Genomic DNA, 26,534 nt, shown 5'->3' on the forward strand with positions numbered 1-26,534 from the left:
GTCAGGTGTTGGGAAATGCCTTTCACAGGCAGCCCCCACCTTTCTTCCAGGTGAAGAGCACTTTCATCTGTCCACACTGCTTCTGCTCTAGTACATGAATTACTCTCAACACACGAGGAAACTGAGGCACAGAGCCATTGCCCGGGACGAGATTCTAATGATACAAGTTTCTGGGCTTGACTCAGAATTCTAGGCCAACACAGAGAGGAATCCTGGGAAGAGGGCAGGGAATGACAGTCACAAAATTCTCGTCTCAAAATATTTTTTATTTTGAAAAGGATACATTCCCGGCTTCCCTCCCTGACAACATCACTCCAGCCCACCAGCAGTGACACACTCGCGCGCGCGCACACACGCACATAAGGCCAATGGGCTGAGTCTGCTTGTGCCTTCTCCAGCTGAGAAGGGATCTTCTCCTTCCTCCTTCCCCCAACACGTACATGCACGGTACAGGGGAAAGGGGCCCGCTGGGGTCCCAGCTCCCAGGGGAGGATGCAGAGCCCCAAACATTCTGGTCACATGCATTTAGAAAAATAAAACCAAATGGTGTTCTGCCATCCCCAACACCAAAAGACAGCAATCTCCACCTGGAGTCATCTTCACCATTTTCTAGAAAAATTTATTGCACTTATGAACAGATATTAAAGGAGCTAGGGTGGAGCTTTGCCATAAAGACGGGGAGCTCCATGGCCCTCTGGGTAAAGGGCCATGTGGAGAGCTGCCCAGCTGGCATAAAGGAGCCTGCCCATGCCTGCCACTCACTGCCACCCTTTCCTGGCCTCAGGAGTCAGGTGGCAGAATGCTTCCTTTGGCCAGAGCAAGATCATTCAGGTCCTTCCTAGGCTGCTGGCTCTCTCTAGACATAAGGATTTCTATATCTGGATAGACATTTCTTCTATGTACATTCTTGCAATGTTTAGCTCATTCATGATTTGTCTGTTCTGAGGTTGCAATGAGGCTGCCACAAAACTGAAGACGAGACGCTCGGCATGGGCAGCTCTCTCCACCCACAGGCCAGCACACTGGAAGGCTGGAAGGCCGGAAGGCCGGTGTGAGAGGCTTCTCCAGCCCAGGTTGCTTTACAAGATGTCAAAGACCTGTACACAGGAGCCTCAGCTTTTGGCTGTCAGCTCCATCTCCAAGACACTGAGCAGGCACCAACTCTTTCTGAAAGGCTTAGCTCAGGGGACAGAACCCAGAATGTCAACCTGTGGACATGCTCCTACCTGTCCCTGCCAGGCTACTGACTCATGGGACTCTCCTGAGAGATGAGCAGCCACACTCTTTCTAAGCAAACATGTTGGGAAGGAACCAGACCTTGTGCGCCTGGGCGGAGGAGGGGAGGGGACCACACAGGCAGAGGTGGGATGAGGGAACAACATCAAGCTCCCATCCCACCCACTGGGCTTGGAACAATCTAGAGTATAGGAGTCTATCCTTAAAAAATTTTTAAAAAACAAAACTGGAAAAACACAAACATTTTCTAGCCAAAAAAAAATGAAGAGGTTTCCAGCTCGAGGCTTGTCCACCAATAACAGAATGAGAACTCCCTCTGGGTGAGCAGCCAGGCCAGAGGGTGAACGCCGGGCAGGCGTGCGTGCATGTGAGCTGCCCGGGCAGGACACTGACATGCTGGATGCAACTGCCCTGTGTCATCACCACAGAGTAAAAAGTGTGCACATGGTTTCTAGAGAACCATGAAGTAAAAGTCAGGTGCCTAGTGGGAGGGGGAGACCTCCTGAAGCCTCAGGGACCCTTGTCAAGGCCCAGGAGAGGTGAGTCTGCAGGTCCCGGAGGCCATGGCATCCCTGGGGTGCAGTCCAGGCCTAGAGACACTGCCCATAATCTTAACATCTGTTGGGAGAAGTCTTTAGATTTAGGCCCAGAACTCTGAGCCACCATCTTAAATAAAGCCAGTGTTAAGTATGATAAAGCACACCTGTCACCATCTCTGCCTCCTCTTCACACAGGCTGCCCACCCTGAGCAAGTAACAGCCATCACGAGTGCCCCAGCTGACCCAAAGGAGCACAGGGTTCCACGACTTTCCTCAGGTCACTGTCTGGGCAGAGCGAAAGGATGATCCAGCTACACAGAGAGGGGCAACCATGGGGCAGAGAAGTCCCAGATCCGAACTGTGACCCACACATAGCCAGGCTTGTGTGGGTAGCTCCAGCCTCCTGGGCGAGACTGAGGGGATTCGAGCCCTGTGAGGATGTCTCAGAGTCTGCTACCCCATGAGAGCTGCACTAGGACCTCAATGACTCCTGGCCAGGTACCCTGTCTTGTAGACACCTCTGGGGGTAGGACAGGAGGAATCTGATCAAGAACAGAGAGGACCTCTTCTGCCCTCAGAGAGGGCGGACTCGGGCCTGGGCCACACTGGTGAGCAGAGCAAGAAAACAATGGAGCTTCTCAAGAAACAGGCCCCATGCTTGTGCCCACACCAGAAGAGGCCGTGGTGGCCAGTTTTCTAAACACCATGAGGAAGCTGCATGTTGGGTCCAGGAAATTCAAGCTTCCTCGGTGAGGAAGATTTTCCTTTTAAGTCCAACATCTGAGAATGGTTACTGGGTGAAAAGAAATGGCAGCCTAGAGGACACTCTAATGGGACAGAAGAGATTCAGGTAGCCTCCAGAAAGGGACCTGGAGAGGAGATGCAAAGGCTTCCCTCTCACGGGCCACTGGGGCCCAGAAACCAGCACCCTGGGAATGTCCCTCTACGGCAGGCAAGACAGAGTCCATCTGTAGGGCCTCCTCCTGGCTTCCCAACCACAGGCCTCAGGGTCACTAGACAGAAAGGGTGCAGGTCTAAGAACAGTGTGGTGATTTCTGCTGTAGGCCCCAGGCCCCAACCCTACCCTTGGTCATGCAGAGACCCTACCCCTGGGCCTGCCAGCCCGCCCCGCACACACTCAACAGCAGGGCTGGTGTGTCCTCCTGCCTCCAAGGAGGCGGAAACGGGCATTTCTCTCAGAGATCTTCTGGGGGGGGCGAGATGTGTGACAGACACCCCAAGTGGAGATGCACCTGCTACCTGAGAAGACATAAGGGTGACAATGATCATGACTCGTTCTGCAGAGACGGCCCTCGGCAGCCTCCTCTCCTGGGCTGGAGACCAAGGGGAGTTGAGGAAGCCTGAGCGCCCTGTGAAGGAGAGATGTGTACTCCGGAGGTCCCTTCTGATGCAGCCAGGACAGAACAGAAACTAGGGCCATTCCCCTCTGCGTAGATTCTCTCGTGTTCCCCATAGGGGGAGGCTGTCCCTGGGAAGTCGCCATGTGCACTGGCCAGGTTATAATGAAGCTGAGACATGAACGCACCTGGAGCAGGGGCGCCGCTGTGCACCCATGACGAGTCCTAAGTCTCCACACGTGTGTGGGGTTGAGGGAGCCCCCAGGCAGAGGTCTGAGGGGCAGGTAGTGCCCCGCTCGGGCGGAGGCACGGGTTACAAGGGCCCATACTTGGTCTCATACTTGGACACGATGGTCTTGCACTTGCCCACCTCCTTACGCAGTTCAGCCACCTCCGTCCTCAGGGCCGTGTTCTCCTTCTCCAGGAAGGCTGCCCGGATGGTGATCTGGTTCTCCTTCAGGCGCCGGGCATCCCGTGACCGCTTGGCTGCCACATTGTTCTTCTTGCGTCTTGTCCAGTACTTTTCATCCTGTGGGAAAAATATCCTCTGTGGGTCTCTGGGCTTCCCCATAAGTGTACCAAAGCCTCTCCTCCCACCACCCAGGTTCCCTTCAAAATTCACTGGTGTGACCAGAGCTAAAGCTGGGACCCTGGGGAAGGCCACTGCCCTACCCTCTGAGGGCAAGATGACAATCAAAATCCTCCAGAACCTGCACAGTGGAGGCAAGGGGTCCTTGTTTCCCAGCAGCCTGCTTTGCGCCACTCTAGCATAAGGCACCACGTATGGCCTTGCCTCGTGTGGGTGCCTAGGCTGTGGGTAAGGGCCTGCAACCTGGGTTCAGTCCCCTGAGTGCAAATCTCAGCTCTGTAAGATTGTTAGCAGTGGAACTGTAAATTTCTTAACCTCTAAGTGTCTCAGGTCCCTCTGCTTCATACTGGGGAGAATAATAGGAAATACACCATCACTGTTTGAGGATTAAACAAATTAATACATATATACCATGCCTGGCCTACAGTAAGTGTGGTGCAAATGTTTACTGTCATCATCAGTGTCTTAGAAACCTTCCGGACAGCGGCACTGAAGGGCATCCCACCAACAATTTAGAGATGGAGAAACTGTGTGAGTACTTTTCAAAGCACCTGGGTGTCTACCGACCTGTGTTGGCTACGCTGGAGGCACTGAACTGAGCCAGGCTCACTGCCATGGACATCACCAATCTGATGAGTGGAGGGCCTAGGGGCAGGGATGTTGGCTGTGCTGGAGGACCCACACCTGTCGAGTAGGGCTGTGGAGCTAGAGGCCTGGGTTTAAATGGCAACACTTCCAATCTGTGGCTCTGCCCCTTTTACCTCTCTGGGCCTGTTTCTCATCTGTAAACCAGGGATAACAATGGAACCCACTTCTAACCTTCTCTGTGACAATTAAATGAGAGTGAAGGCAAGGAAAAAAAAAAAAAAGAAAGAAACCTCCTGGAGGTACATTCTGCCCATTTTACAGGTGAAGTACCTTCTAGGTCTGAGGGTAAAGTGGGGTCTGCACTCAGCTCCAAAACTTGGATGGGAAGTCCTTCCTGTAGGTCTCTCAGAGGACAGAATGGTAAAACTGCAAAGTTCCCACTTCGCACCAGTTCCTACAGAACTATCAGCTTGAGAGCTGCTTGCTCATTCCTGGGGATGGCAACACACAAGCTTGTCCTTCAAAATAGGGACTTTTTCAACCTTAGTTCCTGTGTCCTAGGAGTTCTTGCCCAATGGTTGGACTAAAGCCAGAGAGGAGGGACAGCAGCACAGCCGGAGCGTAGAGGAAGAAGAGAGAAACTACAGGAGCCCCTGGGATCAAATGCTACATGACTGCCGTTATTTCTAACAAATTGCTGTAGGATGTGGCTCTAAGCACTCAACTTGTCTTTCTAAATGGTGTCCACAAGGAGGGAGGGCCCTCCAGATAAGTTTCATGTAAGGAAGCATAATCCCTGGAATTTTTTTCACTAGGTACTGGGGATGGAACCCAGGCCAGTACCTACACTCTTGAGCCACTGTCATAGCTTACTGATAAAGGACACCAAGTTACCTTCTGCTCATCAGGGACAAAGACCTTCTTGGCCTTTTTGATCATGGGCTGGGGCTTCAAATCCTCCTCTGCAAACTTGTGCTTCCGAGGGTTGAAGAGTTCCCCACCTGGCACACTGGATAGGACAAGGTCAGCAGGGTCGGGGTTGAAGTTCACATCCACTTCCACACAGTTGGGGTCGATAGGACTGGGTGTTTCCCTTTCCTTTTCCAGGGAGGATTCTGAAAGACAAAGGGGCAGGTGGTCTGGAAGCAGCTCAGTGGACAGAGAAGATCCTTGTTACCCACCCAGACACCTGTCTGAATTTCAAGGCTGAAGAACCACTGCCACTAAGGAGGAAGAAAAGCAAAATAGCACCAGCTCTGGACCACAGGGGCACACATGAATCAATTCAACAACACAAACATGAAAAGAACTCTTCCTTTTTTTGGTGGTGATGCTGGGGATTGAACTCAGGGCCTTGCTCAGGCTAAGCATGCACCTTACCACTGAGCTACACTCCCAGCCAAAGAACTCTTCCCTTTAGGAACAAAATGCTTCAAAGGAAACAGGCTTTCAAAACAGATGGTTTTCCAATTGCCTTGCCCCCAAATGCTGGAAGTTTTTTATTTTGGTACCGGGGATCGAACTCGGGACCTTGCGCTTTTGAGGCAGGTGGTGGAACCACTGAGCAAAGTACCCGGCCCTCTACCCCCAAATGTTAAGCAAAACATTAAATCACTGTAGCTCCTTAACTTCCTGTCTCAAGCTCTCGAGTAACGAGAAACAGCTGAGTCTCCCCATGAACTACAACAGATTAAGGACACAGATGGAGTAACTGACATGGGTTCCACTTCTGAGTCCCCAAGGCACTAAGGATCAGAGAAATGTGATGGTTTTTCCAGGGTCACACGGGTAAGTGACTGGACCTGTGGTACTGGGGACTGAACCCAGAATCTTTGCTCTGAGCTACATCTCTAGCCCTTTTTAAATTTTGTGACAGGGTCTCATTAAGTCACTAAGTTCCTCAGGCTAGGCTTGACCTTGCAATCTTCCTGCCTCAGCTTCCCAGTGTTGGGATTATAGACATGCATCATCACACCCAGCCTCAAAGTTCAATCTTACTCTGGCTGATTCTAATTTCTCATTCTTCTTTGTCCTATCTGGCTGCTGCTTTATAGTGAACATTAGCTTAAAGCCAATTTCAGAGCTCAAAGGTTGTGTATCATTAGAGATAGAGGTTATATTTAAAAAAAACACTAAACCTTTGACCTACTTGTTCAATGCTTCTAAGAGGAATGCAGAAAATATTTGGTCAACAGATATTTAAATGCCAACTATACGTCCAGTCAAAGACAAGAGTATAACAGATAGGAAAAAAAATCCCTGAACATTATTTGAGAGGAGATGGCTGACATTACATATATAAACTCCTTTTTGATCTATAAAAATGTTAGAAGCCAATGTAGATATGTGGGGGGTTTCGAAAGTATGAACATCAAGAAAAGACCCTGATGGGCCAGGGATTTAGTTCAGTGGTTCCGCTGCCTGCCCTGCAAGTGTAAGGACCCGAGTTCGATCCCTGGTACCAAAATAAAATAAAATAAAATAAGCAAAGACCCTGAGGCTTGGTACTTGGCTGATGTGTTCAAAGAACAGCCAAGAGGGCAATGTGGCTGGAGTGAATGAATGAGAGGGAAAGAAACAAGACAGGCCAGGAACGGAAGATGCTGGTCCTCTAATCCCAATCAAGCTGTGGTTCTCAATGGGATAGATTCTGCTCTACAAGAGACAGTTGAGGATCAGAGGGGGTGCTGATGGGATCTAGCAGGTAGTAGCCAAAGAGGTTCTACATACCCGACAATGTGAAGTATATAAAAATTAAAAGTAAAATCTCTCTAGCACTAACAAAAAAGTTATCTGGTGTGAATGTCAATGGTGCCAATTTTAACTTGTCTTATTTATCCTTTGGTAGTACTATATCAGGAATTGAACCCAGGGCCTTTGCACTGAGCTCCATCCCCCAGTCTTCTTTTATTTTTTATTTTGATTCAGGGTCTCACTAAGTTGTGAAAGGGTGGGCTTGAACTTTTGTTGGTTTTTTTTGAGACAGGATCTAGTTATGTAGTTCAGGCTGGCCTCAACCTCCTGGCGATCCTTCTGCCTCAGCCTCCCAGAGTGCTGGGATTATAGGTGTGTACCACCCTGCCCACTTCAACTTTTCTCTTGAGATGTGAAGTCACTGGAGGGTTCTGAGCAGAGGCATGACAGTCAGATCTGGGTTTTAAGTGGATCACACACATAAATTTAGATCCTATTAGAGGAGGTTAAGTACAAAGAGTCAGAGGTGTGAATGAGCAGGGACCCACAAGCTTCCTGGAAGCAAACAAGGGCCTGCCAAACCCTATAGCCACAGGATACAGAGCGAGGTAACTACCACATGAAAATACCTTCAAGGTGACACCACATTTGGATACCCTTAAGGAGCAACCAAACGAGGTGTAGTTAAGTTTGAGGGTAGGACAAGAGAGAGGTCCCAGAAACAAATGGGAACAATTTCCTAATAGCGCATGAAAAGGAGGCTCGGGGACAAGGGTTTTGAGCAATTCCCCTTTCCAAGTGGACAGCTCTGTCAACAAACCCTAGCAACATTTTTTTTTTTTTTTTGGTACGGGGGATTGAACTTGGGTCCTTGCTCTTGTGCGGCAGGCAGCTAAACCACTGAGCTAAATTCCCGGCCCAAACCCTAGCAACTTTAAATGACTTTAAATGACTCTGGTGGAGGAAAAGAGAAAGGTCACAAGTCTGTTGTAATTTTCTTGAAACATTCTCTGAGACCCAACCATCACAAAAGATGTCAAAGTTGACATCAAAGGCTGGTGGATGCCACCATTCTGAACCCTACTTGGCCATATCTGCAAAAGTTGCATATAAATGTCCAATGACTCTGCCAACCTGTTCTTAAGTAAATCCCCAAGAGAAAAGCATTCATGTATTTACCAAAAGACATGCACATACATGTTCATGGCAGCACTATTCATAACCCAAATTAGAAACACCAAAGTACGGGGCAGGGATTTAACTCAGTAGTGCTGATGCCTGCCTTCCAAGCACAAGGTCCTGAGTTTGATCCCCAGTACCAAAAGAAAAAGAAAAGAAACACCCAAATGCCCTTCAACTGCAGAATGGATAAACTGTGTCATGTCCATACAATGGAATACTATTTAGCAATGAAAACCAAGAAACTAGCAACATAATGGATTGCTTTCACAAACATAAAGTTGAGTGAAAGAAGCCAAGTGCAAAAAAATACATACTACTCATATCTTTTCTACAGAAGGACCTGAAAAATCAAGAGGAAGACTGAACACAGAGAGTCTTGAGGTATTTCTCCAGCCATTTCTATTTTGAGACAGGGTTTCATGAAGTTGGTCAGGATGGCCATGAGCTTGCAATCCTCCTGCTTCAGCCTATCTGGAATAACAGGCCTGAGCCACCAAGACCAACCCTACCTCTATTTTTATCATGTGTATAATTCATCAATTCAAATCTCAAAATCTGCATTATGATTTTTTTTGTCAAAAGAGCATTCTATAAGTATATTCTGGAAAACTATTTTGTTAATATTAAAATAGTCTGATGCCCACATCATTTATATGAGACAGTCAGCTATAGAAAGCTATAAAGAAAAGACAAAATGTAGTTAACTTTGTTTATTTATGGTGTTGAGGATCAAACCCAGGGCTTTGCACATGCTAAGTAAGTACTGTACCTCTAGCTGTACCCATAGCCCAACTTATTTTTTTTAAAAAGAGAGAACATAATACACAATTCCATTTATAGAAATTTCAACTATGAGCAAAACTAATCTTTGGTGACAGAAATTAGAGTCATGGTTACTTTTGGGAAATAAGAACTACACAGGATCACAAGGCACTTCAAGGACACCAACAGTGTTCTAGATTGATTTGGGTGGTAATTACACAGTGGATCTACCTTGTAAAGATTGAGCAGGGCCGGGGATTTAGCTCAGTGGTTCTGGCACTTGCCTCGAAAGCGCAAGGTCCTAAGTTCAATCCCCAGTACCAAAAAAAAAAAAAAGATTTATTGAGTTGCAGTGGTTTCACCACCTGCTGAGCAAGCGCAAGGACCCAAGTTTGATCCCTGGTACCAAAAAAAAAAAAAAAAAAAGATTTATTGAGCTGCACACTTGTGAAATGTGCACTTGCATATGCTATACTTCATTAAAAATCTTCATTTAAAAACACAATCAAGGGCCAGGGATTTAGCTCAGTAGTGCCAATGCCTGCCTCGAAAGCGCAAGGTCCCGAGTTTGATCCCCGGTACCAAAAAACAAACAAACAAACAGAATCATGGGCCGGGGATTTAGCTCAGTGGCACTGAACCTGCCTCACCAACGCAAGGTCCTGAGTTGATCCCCGGTACCCCCCTAAAAAACCACAATCAGGTTGAGTATGATGGCATATGCCTGTACAGTGGTCCCTTGAGTTACGACTGGCCTGACATATGAACAACTTGGGTTACAACCAGAATTTTGGTTTTAACTTACAAACAAAGTCTTGAGTTATGACCTGAATGCTGGCCACTTGTGCTTCCAGATGGTCTCAGATACAAATTTAATCCTTAAAGAGTTCTGGAAGGAACATTACAACATCCTTTCCTGTGTGGGGTTACTTGAGAAATCCTAGGCCAATGCCTCTCTAAGGACATAGGAGATCTGCCTGGAAGAAAGTGTGGCCTAAAATTATAAAGGAGAGAGACTCTGAAGGCAATTAACCAACTTGAGTTACAACCAGCCCTCGGGAACAAATTGAGTTTGTAAGTCAAGGGTCCACTATAATTCCAACACTCTGGGAGGCTAAAGTAGGAGGATCCAAGTTCTAGCCCAGCCTAGGCAACTGAGCAACTCAGCAAGAACCTGTCTCAAAATTTAAAAAGAAGGTGGGAATGTAGCTCAGTGTGAAGGCCCTGGTGTAATTCCCAGCACTGCAAAATTAATTAAAACAAAACAAACAAAATCAAAGATAAATGCTACCTGAGTGGCCTAAGGTACCAGATGGGGTCATTTCTTGTCTACCTTCTACCCATACACAGAACCAGCCTTGTAGAACTCAACCAGCACCAAAATTGCTGCCTTCAAATGAGAATTCTGAGCCAGGGATTTATGCTTAGTGGTGCTGTACCTGCTCCGCAAATGCAAGGTCCTGAGTGCAATCCCCAGTGCTAGAAAAAAAAAAAAAAAAAAAGGAATTCTGCCTGAATCAGCTGAAGCATCTTGATCTCACCTATTTACAAGGAAAACCAATGAGGAGCACAGAAACATGTTACAGGGAGAGAGCCAGCAAAATCCAGCACCTGTGAAACTCTACAGGATACACGGTTCGGTTTCACTAACAAATAAATGGCAAAGAAAAGAAAAAAAGAAGAGGAACCTATAAATACCAAGAAACTTAAGACACATATCAACCAAATGCAATGTGCAGGCTTTATGTGGCTCCTGACTCAAACAACCATGACATTTATGAGAACAGCTTTTGAAATCTGAATGCTGATGCATTTATTGTGAATTTCAGATACAAAATTGGTGCTCATTATTTAAAAAAGACCCTTATATTTTAGATATGTGTTGAAATGATTATGGATAAAAACATGTTATATCTAGGATTTGATTGAAAATACTTCCTTATGAGTTAAGTGCTAAAGCTGCTGGGCATGGTGGTGCAGGCTTGCAATCCTAACACTGGGGAGGCTGAAGCCAAGAGGATCACTTCAAGGTCTGTGTGTGCCACATGGTGAGTTCAAGGCCAGACTGAACTACACAGCAAGACCCTGTCTCAAAAAACAAAGAAAAAATTGCAAAAGCTGCAAGCCCTGCAATCCAGGAGACTGAGGCAGGATGATTCCAAGTTTAAGGTTACCCTGGGTAATTTAGTGAGACCCTGTCTTAAAATACAGTAAAAAAGACTGGAGGTGTGGCTTAGTAATAAAGTGCTCCTGAGTTCAATCTGCAGTATGGCAAAACAAGGAAGAGAGTAAACAAAACTTGCTGAAGCTGAGTGATGGTTACAAGGAAGCCGCTTATAGTAATCTCTTACTGTTCTGTTTCTGTTTTTCTTTTTTGGTCCTGGAGATTGAACTCAGGACTTTGTACATGCTAGGCACATATTCTTACAACAAACTATACCCCCAATCCCTTACTTCTGTATTTTGTTTGAAAAATTTTACATTCTAAAAACTTAAAAGAAAAACAGAGCATGAGAATTTCCTGGATGTGGATTCCTTGGATGAGAAACCAGAAGACCTCAGCCCTGTACATCTCTGACAGCCTGCATAAAGTGCTGCAAAGCCCACTGAGTGAAACAGGAGCTGCATCTGCCCCATAGGTTCATGTCCAACGGACATCAAAGAACCTTTCAGAGGTAAAACAGAAAAAGAGTAAGTTGAAGGACAGATCCTGAAGCAAGTTTTCCAGGTGGTGGGAATGCCTTCCTTGTGCCATTGCCTAAGCAGCACCTGCCCGAGGAGATAGACCTCCTGGTTTCAAGTGCTGTCTCTGCCAGCTACAAGCTGTGTGACCTTGTGAGTTATTTAGCTTCTTTGTACCTCAGTTTCTTCATCTGTAAAACAGGGGTAATACTACTCATAAGATTCTTTTGATGGGCCAGAGATTTAGCTCAGTGGTTCCGCCTGCCCTGCAAGCACAAGGACCCGAGTTCGATCTCTGATCTCCGGAACCACACACAAAAAAGATTCTTTTGATGATTTTCTGTTAATCCCTGGCACAAAATAAGTGCTAAACAGATGTTGGCACTCACAGTAACAACAGAATTAAGATCACTGCCTGATAAGTTGGGTGTGGTGGCATATGCATGTAATCCCAGCACTCAGGAGGCTGAGGCAGGAGGACTGCCATGAGTTCAAGGCCACCCTGGACTACATAGTGAGTTCAAGGCCAGCCTGAACTACATAGTGAGACCCTGTCTCAAAAAAAAACAACAAAAAACAAAAAAAAATTCCGGGTCAGGGATTTAGCCCAGTGGTTCCACCGCCTGCCTCGAAAGCACAAGGTCCCAAGTTTGATCCCCGGTACCAAAAAAAAAAAAAAATTGCCTGAGCTTCCCAATAATCTATGGCACAGTGTAGATGATGAGAGAACAGCAACAAGGAAATGAAGGATGGGATTCCTGCCTGTAAAGCTTTCGAGCAGAAGGGCTCAATTCACTGTATTGGCCATTGGCACAACAAACTGACAGGTGTTTGCTGCTGCTGGGGTCACTACTATTTTTATCTCCAGCCTCAGGGACAGTACTGGAGAGCAGTGCAGAGGATTGCTCCAAGCTGTAGCTCACCAGGCACCCCTCTTCAGAGGAGGGCCTCATTAAGTGTGTGACTGCAAGTGCCCCCAGTGAGAAGCAGCCCTGCCCAGAGGACCATCACCAACCTGTGCTGGATACAGTTTCGGAGGGCTGAAAGATGGCAGTGGAGGAGGATGGCGGGGAAGCTGTGGAAGAGCTGGCTGACTCCTTCCCCTCTAGCTCAGCCACAGGCAGCAGGAGATTCTGGGCCAGATGGGTGGGGCTGGCAGGGATGCCGTTCTCCAGCAGGAACTCATCCAGGTCCATGTACTCCAGGTGGAAAGACTCGCCATCGTAGGGGATGGTCTTGTCCCAGATGGGCGGCATGAGGGAGGCCGAGACAGCCATGGTACTGGCTGCCCCTGCCTCATCCTCCTCCAGCTTTTCCTTCCCCTTTTCCTTATCTGTAAATAAAATCTATGATGAGACACTGAACAAGAGGGTACCTTAATCCCAGGGGATGGGCAGGAGCCTCTGGGAAGATACATCTTTCTCAGAGGCTCAATTCCATCCCATGCATTTTCAAAGCCCACCCTGTGCTTCAGTTACAACCTGGTACTTGAACCAGGCTAGTTGGTTTCCTTTGGAGAAGGCATCATCTGTGCCTGGCCTTTCTGGAATGCTAACCACACATCTCCTGAGGTCTGATGTGGTCCGACACTGCAGAACAGGGCATGGGGTTAGTACCTGCAGGAGAGAAGCTACAGCAAGGAAGTGGAGTTTCTGACCTTTCCTGATAGCTTAGCTTGAAAGAGCTGAGGCCCTCAGGTCAGGAACTTTTGTATTTCCCTGTCCTATTCCTTCGAGTTATGCTTCTCTATAGCTATCCAGGGCTGCCACCCATGAGGCGTGTGGTGTGTGACCTTGGCCATGTTATTTTAACCTCGCTGAGTCTTAGTCTTTTCCACTGTAAATAAGGCTAGAGGTGCCTCTTTGCTGAAGATAAGAGACAACATTCACAAGTGTCGGGTACAGAGTACTTGGCACACAGTAGGCATTCACTAGTCCTGTGAGCTCACAGAAGGCAGGGACTGTGTCTGATTCAGTTCTAGATCTCAGCAGCCAACAGAGGTAGGCAGACAGTGGGCTTTGGAAAAAATGTCTATAGTGATAAGGAAGACTGGGTTTGCAAACAGATTTGCTTTAGGGTTACCAGGTTGAGAAGACCTGGAGCTGTCATTTCAGGACCACTTTCAGAACAACCTTTTCAAGAGGCCTTTATTTCTGAGTAAGCAGAAAAGACTGAATTCAGGTTTTGAGAGGAAGAAGGGTGGAGCTGAGGAAGAAAGACTGCTCCTATTCAAAGTAAAACTAATCAATTAGTGTGGACCCAATCCCATCTGTCTCAGTCAAGAAGTTACGGACATGAAAAAAAATAGTTATGGATGTGGGTATCCAAGAGAGGGCAATTAAGAAAAAAAACAGACAAGTGAAAAATGCGACAAGACTGGAAGGAAATCAAAGTGACAGGGATGCAAATCAGAGAAGTGGGAGATAAAATCATGACAAGTTCATAATGAGTTTTCAAAATTGAGAGAGACAACTCTGAACTCTGGATATAGAAGTGAAAAGGAAAATTCAAGTATGATTACATTGGAAATAAACCAGTTATGCATGCACTTCTAGACCACAGCTGGTCAAAAATCAGCCTGCTGGTCCAATAAAAATGAACACACCCAGTGAGTTAAGAAGGTGGAGGTTTTGACAAACAGGAGTTGGTCATGGCTTCTAATGTGAATTAACTTGAATTCCTGCAACTGCCTTCTGAGGCTTTGGTTTAAAATCAACTGGGAAGTAAAAAAGCCATGTCTTGTGGGCTGGGCAGTCCAGATAGTCTCTCTTCTACTCTCTCAAGATCCTGACTCTGCATTCTGTCAGAAAGGACTTGACCTATGTCAAGTGGTGTTGCCTGGGATCAAAGGAGGAAAAGGAAGGCAAGAGGAAAGCAGCCACACCAAACTGTAAGTTCCAGATTTTGCCTGGCCTAAACAATTAAGAATATTTTGAGGGGCTGGGGATTTAGCTCAGTGGCACTGTGCCTGGCTCACAAACACAAGGTCCTGAGTTCAATTCCCAGTACCAGAAAAAAATTTTTTTTGAGGGCCGGAGATTTAGCTCAGTGGTGCCACTGCTTGCCTCGAAAGCAGAAGGTCCTAAGTTCAATCTCTGGTACCAAAAAAATTTTTTTTGAACCAGCGTTTCTCTAAAGTCCAGGAATCTTTTGTTTTTTAGTATGTGTAGGGTTATTTTTGTGGTGCTGGCAAGAATGTTCTACCAAAAAGCTACACTCCTATGAGGGTGGAATTTTTAAATTAATTATGAGATAAAGGATATGTCCATCACTCGGGTCATAGGGATTGACACCAGTGGCTGCCAGTGTGATAACAGTAGAAAGAGCACCAAATTTAGAGCCATAAGGCCTCGCCGAGTGACCTTGAGAATGAATCTCCACTTCCCTGAGTCTCAATTTTACTCAGGAGAAAGTAAGGGTGATGCCCTACAGGGCCACTATGGAAGTCTAAATGAAATAAGCTGATGTCATGGCACCTCATGAGTGCCCTGCAAATGTAAGGTACAGTGACCATTATGGATGATTGCTGTCTGGTAATCTTTATTTTGCTTTTTTGGTACCGGGGATCGAACTCGGGTCCTTGAGCTTGCACAGCAGACGGCGAAACCACTGAGCTAAATCCCTGGCCCACTGTCTGGTAATCTTAAAGAAGAACCTACCAGGTGTGAACACCTGCTCTGCAGCTTGTCTCAGTCCCAGACTGGGAACAATGCACTGCCTTAAAACAAACAAAAAGGAGCCAGGAATTTAGCTCAGTGGTGCTGCGCCTGCCTCGCAAACCAAAGATCCTAGTTCGATCCTAGATACCAAAAAAAAAAAAAATTAAAAATAAAACAAACAGAAAGGTTTGTGCCCATGAGGTCCTGAAGCAGGAAATTGCCTGGCCTCACCTGATGTGCTGAAGCTATTTATAACCCAACAGTGCCAGCCACAGGGAAGGGAGCCTCAGAGCACAACCAGGAAAAGAAGGAAAATGGCATTTTTTTGTTTTGTTTTGATACCAGGGATCAAACTTGGGACCTTGCGCTTTCAAGGCAGGTGGTGGAACTACTGAGCTAAATCCCTGACCCTGAAAATGACATTTTTTTTTTAAAGGAAAATTAATTCTAGTAGACTTATTCCTTTCCAAATTCCCAAATTACACTGATGGTTGGCAGAAATTCAAAGATCTCAGACTGGAAGCGCATCTCAGTGCACCCAAAACCCCACAATAGGTGGCACTCCTGCTGCTGCCTGAACTTCATATTTAGGTCCAAACCAAGGCCAAAATGCTTTCCTCATAGGCCTCAGGTACCCTGGTGGCTTGGACAATAAATGAAGCTCACCCCTGCGTCAGTGGTACCATTTTGACCCTCATCCTACTCCTGCCTCCCCGAAACCCTCTCTCTAAAAAGCACCCTATCTTCTCACCCCACAAGCACCCCCTATCTGCACCTTAGAAATAGAAGCAGAAGCAACAGCAGCAGCCCAGGGACACATTTCTAGAACAGCTACAGCGTGAACCCAGTAGCTAGGAATACTCATCTCCAGGAAGGAGACTCCTCCTCCCCCGGAGGAAACAAGGCCATAAACAATCTGCTCCCTAGAGCAGCTCTTCTCAAACTTTGGCGGACTTTGAAACCACGGGGTTGCAATGGGGTGCTTCTAGAAATGCAGGGTCCTGTCCCGGCACCCGCAGGCTGGGTGGGGCCCAGGAACTGGCATTTTAGACAAGCATTCCGGTAAGGTTCGGGTAGCCCCAGGGGAGGCGCCCTGAAAGAGGCTGTTTTAACCCCCTCAACCTCTTCGGGAACCTCTACATCAACTCCTCTTGATCCACCCATCCTCTCCAGCTCGCCCCCTGACCAGCTCTCCCAACCTCCGCCTGGTCCTGCAGGCCCCTAGTCATCCCGGGTCCCCATCCCCCCTCTGGTGTACCACTTCACCCTAACCTCTGACCTCCCAGCCCCGCCCTCGCGAGGCCCCGCCCATGCAGAAAACCCCGCCCCCAGGCAGCACGGACCCCCCCCCCCTCACCGAGGCGCGCCTCGCGCGGGGGGTTCTCCATCAGCTTCTTCAGGACCAGAGGGAAGGAGCCTGGCAGGCCCCGTTCCCCCGCTGCGCGCCCCGGCCCCGGCCCGGCCTGCGGCTCCACAGGCGGCTTCTTCCCGCCGCCCGCGTCGGACATCGTGTCCCGCGCCCCTGCTCCACCTCTCGCCTCCCCCGTCAGCCACCCGAGATGGGCCGGAGCCGCGCTACCAGCCGCAGCTGCCGACATGGGCGGCCACTGCGCAGGCGCGCCACCGCCCCCCTCCCGCCTCCCCGCACCTCTGCCCCGCCCGCGGACTAGCGCCCTCATATTCATTATTCATGAGGCTAAGCCGGCGGGCCCAGAGCGCAGCTTCGGATAGGCTCGCCCTTCGAGGGGGTGGGCGCGGCTTTGGGACCCCGGATTGGGCTGGCAGCCTGGGCGAGTGGGACACGTGCGGAGCCAGGTGAGGAGCGCGCGCCCGCCGCGGGCCCTTGATTGGCGTCTGCTGAAGTCTGTCGCAGGTCATCTTTCTCGGCAGCCCCTTACCCCCCTGCCAATGTGTGCCCTTCGCTACCATCTTCGTGCCCCTCACCCTTCTCCCAGGCCTCTACGACTCTTCCTTTTGCCTCACGTCTCACTCTAGCCACCTCGCCTAAGTGTCAGGAGGGAGCCCAGGCTGGGAGCAGACTGGCGGGCCCTGCGGGTCACGTGGAGCCGCAGCAGAGTTGGGCGGGGAAGAGGAGGGAGGCGCGAACAGCCAATGGCCGGCGGGGGCGGGGCCGCCATGGTGCACGAGGCGCCGCACGTGCGGCTGCGACTGGAGGGGAGCGAGGAGAGGGGCAGCGAGGGGAGGGGCGGAGCTTTGTGTTGCTGGGATCCTGCCCGGGGTCGTGGGACCCGGGAGCCAAGCCAGGCCTGTGAGCCTCCTCCCGCGCGACTCAGAGGTTGGCCGAGGGCGACCGACAGTACGGGGCTTGGCCGCCATAGAAGCCAGTGTCAGGTTGCCCACTGATCCGGGCTCTGGGCGGGCGTGGCTGCCGGATAAACATTAGTGTGGAGGGAGCATTCCTGAGGCCTAACCCTGGGCCAGAGCCCGGGTACACACTTCCGTCCCCCCCCTTACTAGCTTGTGACCTTGGGAAGGTCCAGTTGCTCCGCTGGAGCTTGAAATCGGGCTAGAGAATTTCTGCAGTCCCAAACAGCTCTGAACGCTCTTCCTTTCCAGACTATTCCCTTCCTTTTTCTAGAATACATTTTTTAAAAAATATCTTTTACACAAGGTACTGATCCCACGTTTTGTAGGAGAACCACCTCCGCTCTTAAAATATAAATCCTCCCAGGAGTTCCTCAGAAAACGAGGAAACTTTAGGGGAGCACTGATGCAAAGACGACCGATATGAGAAGCTGCTCGACACAGCGCTCGGAACTTTGTACCTCTTCGGTACAAATCATAACTTGCTTTAAACCCAAGCAACACAAACTCTGCTGAGGGGCGGGGACTTTGGTTTGTTTATCCTGTGTCCCTCAGAGGGCTTTTGGCCGCCTCAGTCTTTGGTCCCTGGGTTAGGTGCGGGGACAGGACACCACGCTGTCTGACAATGAAATCCGAATTTTGCTGGAAGTGAGAGAAAAGTTGAGTAGCTGAACAGCCCTAGAGAGCAAAGATCTGAAAGGGTTTGGGTGATGTTACTACACTGGTTATTTCTGATCTGATGGCTCCAGCCAATCGCTTCAGTTCTCCAGGCTTTTTAAACTTTTGTTGTTGTGGTGGTGGTTGCTGTTGTTGTTGTTAATGTTTGTTTCCATACAGGGGATTGAACCCAGGGCCTTCACACTGAGATACATTCCCAGCACATTTTTATTTTGAGACAGGGTCCCCCTAAGTTGCCTAGGCAGGACTTGAACTTGTGATGTACCACCACACCGGGTTCTTTTTCCTTATATCCCAAATGGACATAAGGCAGGATCAACCTTATAGTATTGCCATGAGCTGTGCATGGAAATTCACCATTGCAAGCCTGCATCAAATAGTTTTCATTTTACTAAACTTATGTGTACACAGATGGCTTCCCACTGTGAGAATCATAAATTGTATACAGAAAACTTGTGCGTTGAATTGTTAGTGGAAATTCTGTAGTAGCTAAAGTAATCTTTTTTTTTTTTAAGTAAAGATATCTTTAGGAGAAAGTGACCTAGAAGTTTTTAGAAATATTAAAGGGCATTCCAAGGAAATTGGTTTAAACAATAAGTGAAGCCTTTTGTATAGAACTGCTAGTTTGGGCATGGAGGAGCTTGCTGCATTACAGTTAAATTTGTATTTTTGTGGCCAGTGTGACATTTTTGAGAGGAAAAACAATTCTCAAGGGAGTAGAGGAAGATTAATAACACAAGAGTGGGAAGTTATTTGTTTATGACAAAGGTGGGATGTGGGAAGAAGCACAAATTCAGATTCTTTTTTTTTAAGCTACAGGAGCAGCTCACCTAACAGCCAGGTGACACCAGGGAGCTGGCAGGTTGGGCATTGGAACTTAGCTCTGTGCCTGTGTCTGTGTCCTGCCACTCCCCAGATAAGCAGAGGGTGAATGGTGTGTCAGAAATACCGAGGAGGGCCGGGGATTTAGCTCAGTTGTTCCAGTGCCTGCCTCGAAAGCGAAAGGTCCTGAATTCAATCCCCGTACCAAAAAAAGAAATACTGAGGGAGGATTACAGACATGTTCCCTCTTGTGCCTTATTGCAAGCTGTGCCCCATCCTGGAGCAGGGCCCTGTGTTCCCTTCTCACTTTCCACCTGTCCCCAGAAAACCTCAGCAGCCTTTCTCTACATTTTTTCTCCCATCAGCAATGTGGAAATAACTCCATAACCTTGTCCCTTCTCTTAGTGGAGGAGTAAATGGTGGGAGAAATCAGTAGCTAATTTCCACAGTGTTCATGAGTCTTACAAATAAACTCTGTAAGAACATACAGTTAAGACTTTAAAGGTATGAAGCTTTCTTAGTACATATTCTGTATGTACTTGGTTTTTTCTTTTCTTTGTTTTTTTGTACCAGGGATCGAACTCGGGTCCTTGTGCTTGTGAGGCAGGTGGCGGAACCACTGATCTAAATCCCTTGCCCAGGTTTTTTCTTTTTTTGAGACAAGGTCTGGCTGTGTAGTCCAGGCTGGCCTTGAACTAACTAACTAGCCCAGGCTGGCATGGAACACAGGTGCACCACCATGCCCAGCAGATAACTGGTTTTCAATACAGTGGCTTCCTGGGGGAGGCATGGGTTCTGGAGCAGCAGTGAGTCTGTGGGCTTGGGAAGCAGGCCTGGGGAGTCTCCCCTGAGCTGCTCACCTGCCTTTTATCCTTGGGCAAATGACTTTAAGCCTCAGTTCTTTTCCTCCTGGAAACTCCTGGCTATACCTACCTCCCAGGCCAGCAATGAGGCTTATCTGTGATAAGCAGTGTTAAGGTCCTGTCCAGAACAGCAGTGTGTGGGATGGAGTGGGTGGACATCCCCCCTTCCCTTCATTTAGGTTGTGTTGAGTTAGGAGTTGAATTATTCTGGGAGTTGAACAAGGCTGTGGGCCTGAGAGAGGGCTATAGAATATAAGCCAGAGCACGAATGGGATGAAAAATAATGTTTTCCAAAGTTGGACTGACTTTAAATTTTACTCTGACTCATTTTTTTATTTTGTAGCTTTGGGGATTGAACTCAGATCTTCAAATGTGTTAAGCAAGTGTATCCCCAGGCCTAAATTATTTTCTTTACTGTTCCAGATACCTGCTAACCAATCCAAGTTAAAAACTTCATTCAAAAGCCAGGTGTGGTGGTGCACACCTATAACCCTAGTATTGTAGACAGCTAAATTAATTATATATCTGTAGACAGTTACGAGTCCATATGAAAGAAAAGACATTCACTGAAGGCCAGCGTTATAAAATGAGAAAAAGTACTACACTCCCATACTTCCCCTTGGGATGAGTAACAGTGATTGATATTCCGGGGATTTAGCTCAGTGGTTCCGCCCCCTGCCCTGCAAGCGCTAGGACCCAAGGACCTGAGTTTGATCCCCGGTGCCAAAACAGTGATTGATAATCTAAATAGGTATCAATCACTTTGGTAGGGGACCAAAACCTTCCTAGCCCATTCCTTCTGGAGAAGTCCTTGTTCCTTCCATGTACACTTACTAAGTGACTAGCTTCTCCATTTGATCCCCATTTAATCAGTATTACCTGAGTGAATATGATTGTTACAATCTTACTGGTTGGGGCTGGGGATTTAGCTCAGTGGCACTGTGCCTGCCTTGCAGGCACAAGGTCCTGAGTTGGTTTTTTTTTTTTTTGGTACCAGGGATCGAACTCAGGACCTTAAGGCAAGCGCCAGAACCACTGAGCTAAATCCCGGCCCACAAGGTCTTATTGGTTGATCATAGTTTTGTCCCACCACGTGATTTCCCTTTGGATCAATATTACCTAAGTGACTATACCTGTAATCTTTTTCTTTTTGGTACCGGGGATTGAACTTGAGGCCTTCCCCTTGTGAGGTAGGCAGTGGAACCACTGAGCTAAATCCCTGGCCCTGTATCTGTAATCTTATTAGTTGACTATAGTTTTTTTTTGTTTTTTTTTTGTTTTTTTGGTACCAGGGATCGAACTTGGGTCCTTGCGCTTGCGTAGCAGGCGGCAAAACCACTGAGCTAAATCCCTGGCCTAGTTGACTATAGTTTTGTCATACTTTGAACCCACCTCACTTTGCAGCTTTGCTCAATAAAACACCTTTGAAAAGCTGGGTGGGCAGACAACTCACTTTCCCATCCCCCTTCTTTCTCTCTTAGAAGCTATCTTTCTCTCAATAAATTCTTCCTACTTTTAACCTCCATTTTTCCAAGAGTTTATTCTTCGATTTTAGAGAACATGAACTCAGTGTTTCAGATATCTAGCAGTTTGGGAGTTAAAATATTTCCCTTGGTGCCCTATATCACTAGCATTTGGGCAGCTGAGGCAGGAGGATCCCTGAGAGTTTCAGGCCAGCTTGGACTACATCGTAAGTTCAAGGCTAGCCTGTACTACATAGCAAGACCCTGTCTCAAAAACAAAAAAACTTAATTCACCCAAGCATATGCAGAACAAGTGATTTTCCTTAGTGTGGAAGGCTTTGACCAGGTACCCACTAAGCATCTCTGGCCATGTAATTAGCACCTAGTAGGACAGATGAATGGTGCCTGGGCCTGGAACAGGTACCAGAATGATGCCAAGGCTTCTTGAGTGCTCACAAGTCCCAGGCACCTGTGTCCTTTGCCAGTACTGAGCACAGTGCATTGTGCAGGCCAGTAACTCAGTAAATATTTGTTGGCTTGCTTGCTTTTGGTTGGTGCTTGTGGGAAAGTTAATAAACCTTTCAGAGCCAAGTCCTATACATCTGAAGTGTTATTAGCATTAAATAACACTCACTGAACTTGATTCACAGTGGGTCCTGGAATAAATAACAAACGTGTCCTTAGGCGGCTCTCCTTCCCAGCCCTCATACCTGTGGCTGCAGGGCTCTGGGCTCTGTGGTTTGTACCTTGGTCTCAGTGGTTTCAGGGGAGAAGTGGTGGGTGGAGGCCCTTTTAACATTCTTGCCCATCTCTTCAGTACTCTCCAGAGTACTGGTTTCCTGTTTGGCTTGCATTTTGTGCACTCCCAGGCTTCATATTACAGATGGAGCTGCCCCAAGAGAACCATTCCCAGAAGCCCTCATCCGGATCCAGCCTCTGCAATCTCAGTAGCCACCACCTGACAGCCTCAGTTTCTCCAGCCAGAGTTGTCTTGGTAGTAAGGTGACCAGAGCCTGACCACCTAGGTCTGATTCTTGCTCACTATGTGACCTTAACAAGTTACTTAACCTCTCTGTGCTTGGGTGTCAGAAATAAAGGAGTCAGAGGAGGTGTGGTGGCATGCCTGTAATCTCAGCACTCTGGAAGGCCAAGGCAGGAAGATCAAAAGTTTGAGCCTAGGCTGGGCAACTTAGTGACTTAGCAAGACCCTATCTCAAAGATAATTTTTAAAAAAGTTTTTTAAAAGGTGAGGGGGAGTGGTAAAATGGGCTGGGGATATAGCTCAGTGTGAAGGCCTGGGGTTCGGTCCTCAGTGTTGAAAAAGAAGTCACTTAGGGCAGAGTGCTAAGAGCAGAGCCTGGGGCACAGCCTGTGTTCAGTGAAGTTTAGCTCTCCCTGTCATTCCAGCTCTGGGTATTCTGGGGATACTTGCACTTCCCCAAAATAGTGGGGCAGGGCCCCACCAGCCTCACTCTTCTCTCTGACCTTCACACCCGCAGGCTTTCACCCTCTGGGTCTCTCCAACCCCTCCTGTACTTCTTCCCCCTGGCTCCCCTTTTATTTCTCAGATACAGTCAGTCTTTCCTGCCTCAGCCCCAGTATTCCTTGCAGAGCTGGCTCCTCCTCATCCTCCAGGCCTCAGCCTGAAGTCCTCGAGCATAGCCTGGCCCTGACCCCAAGTGCTGACTGTCTCTCCTCCCTGGATGGCAAATGCCAATGAGCAAGAACAGCATTGGTCTCACTTCTGCCTGAGCTACAGTGTGCCCATCTGCTCTTTCGCCACTTGCCATTGAGTCTCCTCAGAATCGGGGTTCCAGTCTGGTCTCAGAGCACCCTCAGCTGTCTTCCCTGAGCCCTGCTGCTTTGTCCAGAAGGGATGTGGCTTACCTGTGCCCTGGGAGGGGACTCTGCCTGCTCCCCACAAAGGCCTTGCTCAAACTTAAAGTGCTCCACAGCTTGCTCCTCAGCTCCCAGAAAGGAGGCCCGAGTGGGAGGAGCAGGCAGAAGGAGGGGCAGGGGCACTTCTGGCACAGTCAAGGCTCCCAGAGTTACAGGAAGGGGCTGTAAAGGGCTCCTGGTATAGCTCAGAGACTTAGGGTCTTTCCAGAAGCTGAAGAAGAAAGAAGTGAGGCAGGTTGAGCATCTGGCAGGGAACAACCTCCTGGAAGAGGATCCTTAGGGAATGGGTGGGGCCAGTGATCAGAGTCAGGGATACTGAGTCAGGAAAGGGGAAATTGAGTCAGGAAGAGGGAAACTGAGTCAGGGCTTGGGGCATGGATTTCTCTGCCCTAGGGAAATTGGTTGAACTGTTGGCTCAGACTAAAGGACACCAGGAAGCCAAGACAGCCTGGCCCTCAAGGGAGAGGAGGATGCTGAGGTCTGTACATGCTGCAGGCTGTGGTGGGCAGCAAGAGGGGAGGGCCCTTTGTGGGTCTCAGGGAGCATCTTTAAACCCAAAAACAGTGTGAGTAGGTGCAGGGGGAGCAGTCTTGGGAGGCACACCTGGGATTTCTCACACTCTGCACGGCTATCCTCTGAAGTCCCCTCCCCCTGCCCATGACCTAATTGCTGCAGGGCCCCTGGGCTGCAGAAAGGAGAAAGTGGGGTATTGTGGACCCCAGGAGCAAAGGGCAAGCTGTGGCCTCTGCCAACTTTCTTCCATCCACACTAGAGCCAGAGTGGTGGAAGTGGGAGCAGAAGCTGCTTGGACCAGAGCATCTGAAGTACCTCGTATGACTGCTCAGAATCATATTTGGTGTGGAGGATATGCACTCATCTGCCTCTGCAGGGAGACATTTTTATTTTTATAAAGGATTTGGAGAGCCTGGGAACTGTGGGGCACCAGTGATGGCAGGTTGGGGTCTTTGAGAGGCTTTGGGCTCTTCCATCTACTTCCCCTCATTTCATCTTCCCAGTTGGCTACAGGCAACTGCCAGTCCTATGGGACTTCCTGCTCTTACTCTCATCAGGTACCACATGAAGTGACAGGAGGTGACCTGTGGTTCTAGGCTATGCCCCTTAGACTTACTCAGCCATCTTGGGCTAAGTAACCCTCTGCAGTACTCACCAGCCTGGAACCTTGGGTCTCCCCTGAGCTCTGAGCCCTGACTGCCTACTGCATCAAGGGACAGGGACCCTTCAGCTCTGACAAGGCTCTACAGCCCAGCTGGGAGCCAGTGACCACCAGCTGCTGCTATACTTCAAAGGCCTGGCTGTCATCCGAAGAGCCACAACCAAGTTGCCCCCAAGAGCCCTGCCCTGTCCAGCTGGGAGCTGGCCTTCCAGTGTAGGCGTGGCCTGGGACATCTGGGTCAGCCAGGAGGGTCTTATGCTATGTCCCTGGGCCTAGATCAGGAAGGAGATGCTCCACTTTGGCTTTTGGAGAGCCTTCCAGCTGGGGTCACCAGCATGGGCCATGCAGAGGTGGCAAAGACATTTTATTGGGATGGAGTATAGCCGGGACTCATTCATCAGGCTGGCCTGCAGGGTGTTTCCCTAAGGAGGTGGGCTTCTTGTAGCAAGAAGCTGGTCAGCACAGGCCTTCTTCTGTGAGGCCCACCTCAGATGGCACCTGCATTGCCTGGCATCTGAAACCACAGCCTTTTGTCTAAGAGGCCCAGGCCCAAAGACCCATGAGCAAGCCATGAGGTCTGGGGGCCGCTGTTCCCCCTCAGCCAGTGCCTCCCCAGGAACACAGCCTGCTGCTCCCCCCTTCCTGACTTAAAAATAAGCCCATGCCCGCCCCAGTGGGTGAGAGGGGGCCAGGGGCTGCCCTCTGGCTCCAAAGTTTTGGAGTGGACTTTGGGAGTCCTGCCGAAGGACTGGGACATTCAGGAAGGGGATATCCCAGCACAGCAGGATGAGGGGGAGGCCTGAGAAGGGTACCCCTGATGGGACATGCTGGGCTCCTGAGTCACTCATCCAGTGGAGATCAGCTGGGCTTCTCTAAAGCCAATGAGGAGGGGCTGGGGTGTAGCTCAGGGGTACAGCATGTGCAAGGCCCTGGGTTCCATCTCCAGTACTCCCTCAAATTGATAAAGGAGGTGGTTGAGCAACAAGGAACTGAGGGTGATCCCCTCAGAAGAGCTTTGGAGAGATACCTATCAGAAGGGAGTGCCCTGAGCAGGTGGTCCCCAGCTCTCCCTGAAACTGAGCATTTGGGGCACTTGGGTTCCTAGGAGGGCTGCAAGACACATGGTGCTGGCTGCCTGGATGCCTGGCTGCCCGGCTGCCCCTTATTCCCCGCCTTTTTCAGCTCGTCCCTTGCCCTCTGTTTGCCTGTGGTATCCTAGGAACACAGGGCTTTAAGCTTTGTGGTCCTGTTACATAACAGCTCCAGCCCATCCCCGAGTTTAGCCCTCCAGCGTGGAGCCTCTTCTCCAAACATGGGCTCTTATTGCCCAGGCCTACATCTCTGCCACTCCTCTGCCCACCCCCAGTGTGCATAGGGAGGGAGCTTCAGAAGCAATCAGCATCAGCTGGATTCTTTCCACAGGGTGCTCCAGTCCTGTCCTTGTCCCAAGTGAGCACAGCACCTGTCAGTGGCTGCACACTGACCATGGCTTCCCAAAGCCAGCAGGCTTAGGGGGCACCCCTAGAGTTGCATGGCACCCACACACCTCCCCAGGGCTTTGCATTGAGCCCTTCTGCTGCTCAAATGGGACAAAAAGACAGCAGACCCCTGCTGGGATCCTCCCTAGCCTGTCCTGCCACTGTCCTGTGCCTGCCCCCAGACTACCACCTGTGCTCCTACCTGTCCTCTTCTCGGGCCAAGGCAGAGAGTGCTCCAGCAGGGACTTGAGGACCTCAGGCATGTCCATGGCAGGGGCCACTCCGATCCGGTCACAGCTCGCCATAGCCCAGCAGGAGGTGTCTGCTCTGGGAGTTTAGAAGCAGCTTAGAGGCAGGGGCTGGCCAGGAAGCTGCAGGCTGGGGAGGCAGGCGGGGTGGGAGCCTAAAGCAGCCAATGGACAGCACTGGCCCTGGCCCGCCCGTCCACCCCCAGCTCGGCCACCTGCCAGCTCCAGCTCCAGCCAGGCCTTCCCTTCCCGCTGCTTGGCTGGGCGGACCTGGCTCTGTGCCAGCCACAGCACG

The 26,534-nt window shown here is 49.2% G+C and overlaps 2 protein-coding genes across 3 annotated transcripts in view; one reads left to right on the forward strand and one right to left on the reverse strand.

The window, feature by feature from the left end:
* The window catches only part of Tob2 (transducer of ERBB2, 2), a 61,264-nt gene that overhangs the window by 30,065 nt on the left and 4,665 nt on the right, over positions 1-26,534 (forward strand). The gene's annotated exons all lie outside the window — the stretch shown is intronic.
* Positions 246-26,501, reverse strand: Tef (TEF transcription factor, PAR bZIP family member). 2 transcript variants are annotated; one of them, XM_004845525.4, is made up of 4 exons: positions 26,194-26,501; positions 12,646-12,963; positions 5,205-5,425; positions 246-3,662 (listed from the first exon to the last, which is right to left on the reverse strand). In XM_004845525.4, exons 1-4 carry the CDS (start codon positions 26,294-26,296, stop codon positions 3,447-3,449), a joined length of 858 nt encoding a protein of 285 aa, XP_004845582.1. In that variant the 5' UTR covers positions 26,297-26,501; the 3' UTR covers positions 246-3,446. The 2 variants fall into 2 exon arrangements, with proteins under 2 accessions (XP_004845582.1, XP_004845581.2); XM_004845524.4 differs by lacking the exon at positions 26,194-26,501 and adding an exon at positions 16,647-16,895.

The sequence above is a fragment of the Heterocephalus glaber genome, unplaced genomic scaffold, assembly GCF_053883595.1.
Source record: "Heterocephalus glaber isolate CG9 unplaced genomic scaffold, H.glaber_assembly_v1.0 deba00001444, whole genome shotgun sequence".
Classification (NCBI taxonomy): Eukaryota; Metazoa; Chordata; class Mammalia; order Rodentia; family Bathyergidae; genus Heterocephalus; species Heterocephalus glaber.

Coding starts and splice junctions, on each gene's coding strand:
- Tef (XM_004845524.4), bottom strand. CDS start 16,887: ATGTCGGCAGCTGCGGCTGGTAGCGCGGCTCCGGCCCATCTCGGGTGG. Junction 5,426..12,645: donor CGAAACTGTATCCAGCACAG/GTTGGTGATGGT, acceptor TTTGTCTTTCAG/AATCCTCCCTGGAAAAGGAA. Junction 3,663..5,204: donor TTGTCCCTGATGAGCAGAAG/GTAACTTGGTGT, acceptor TTTTTCCCACAG/GATGAAAAGTACTGGACAAG.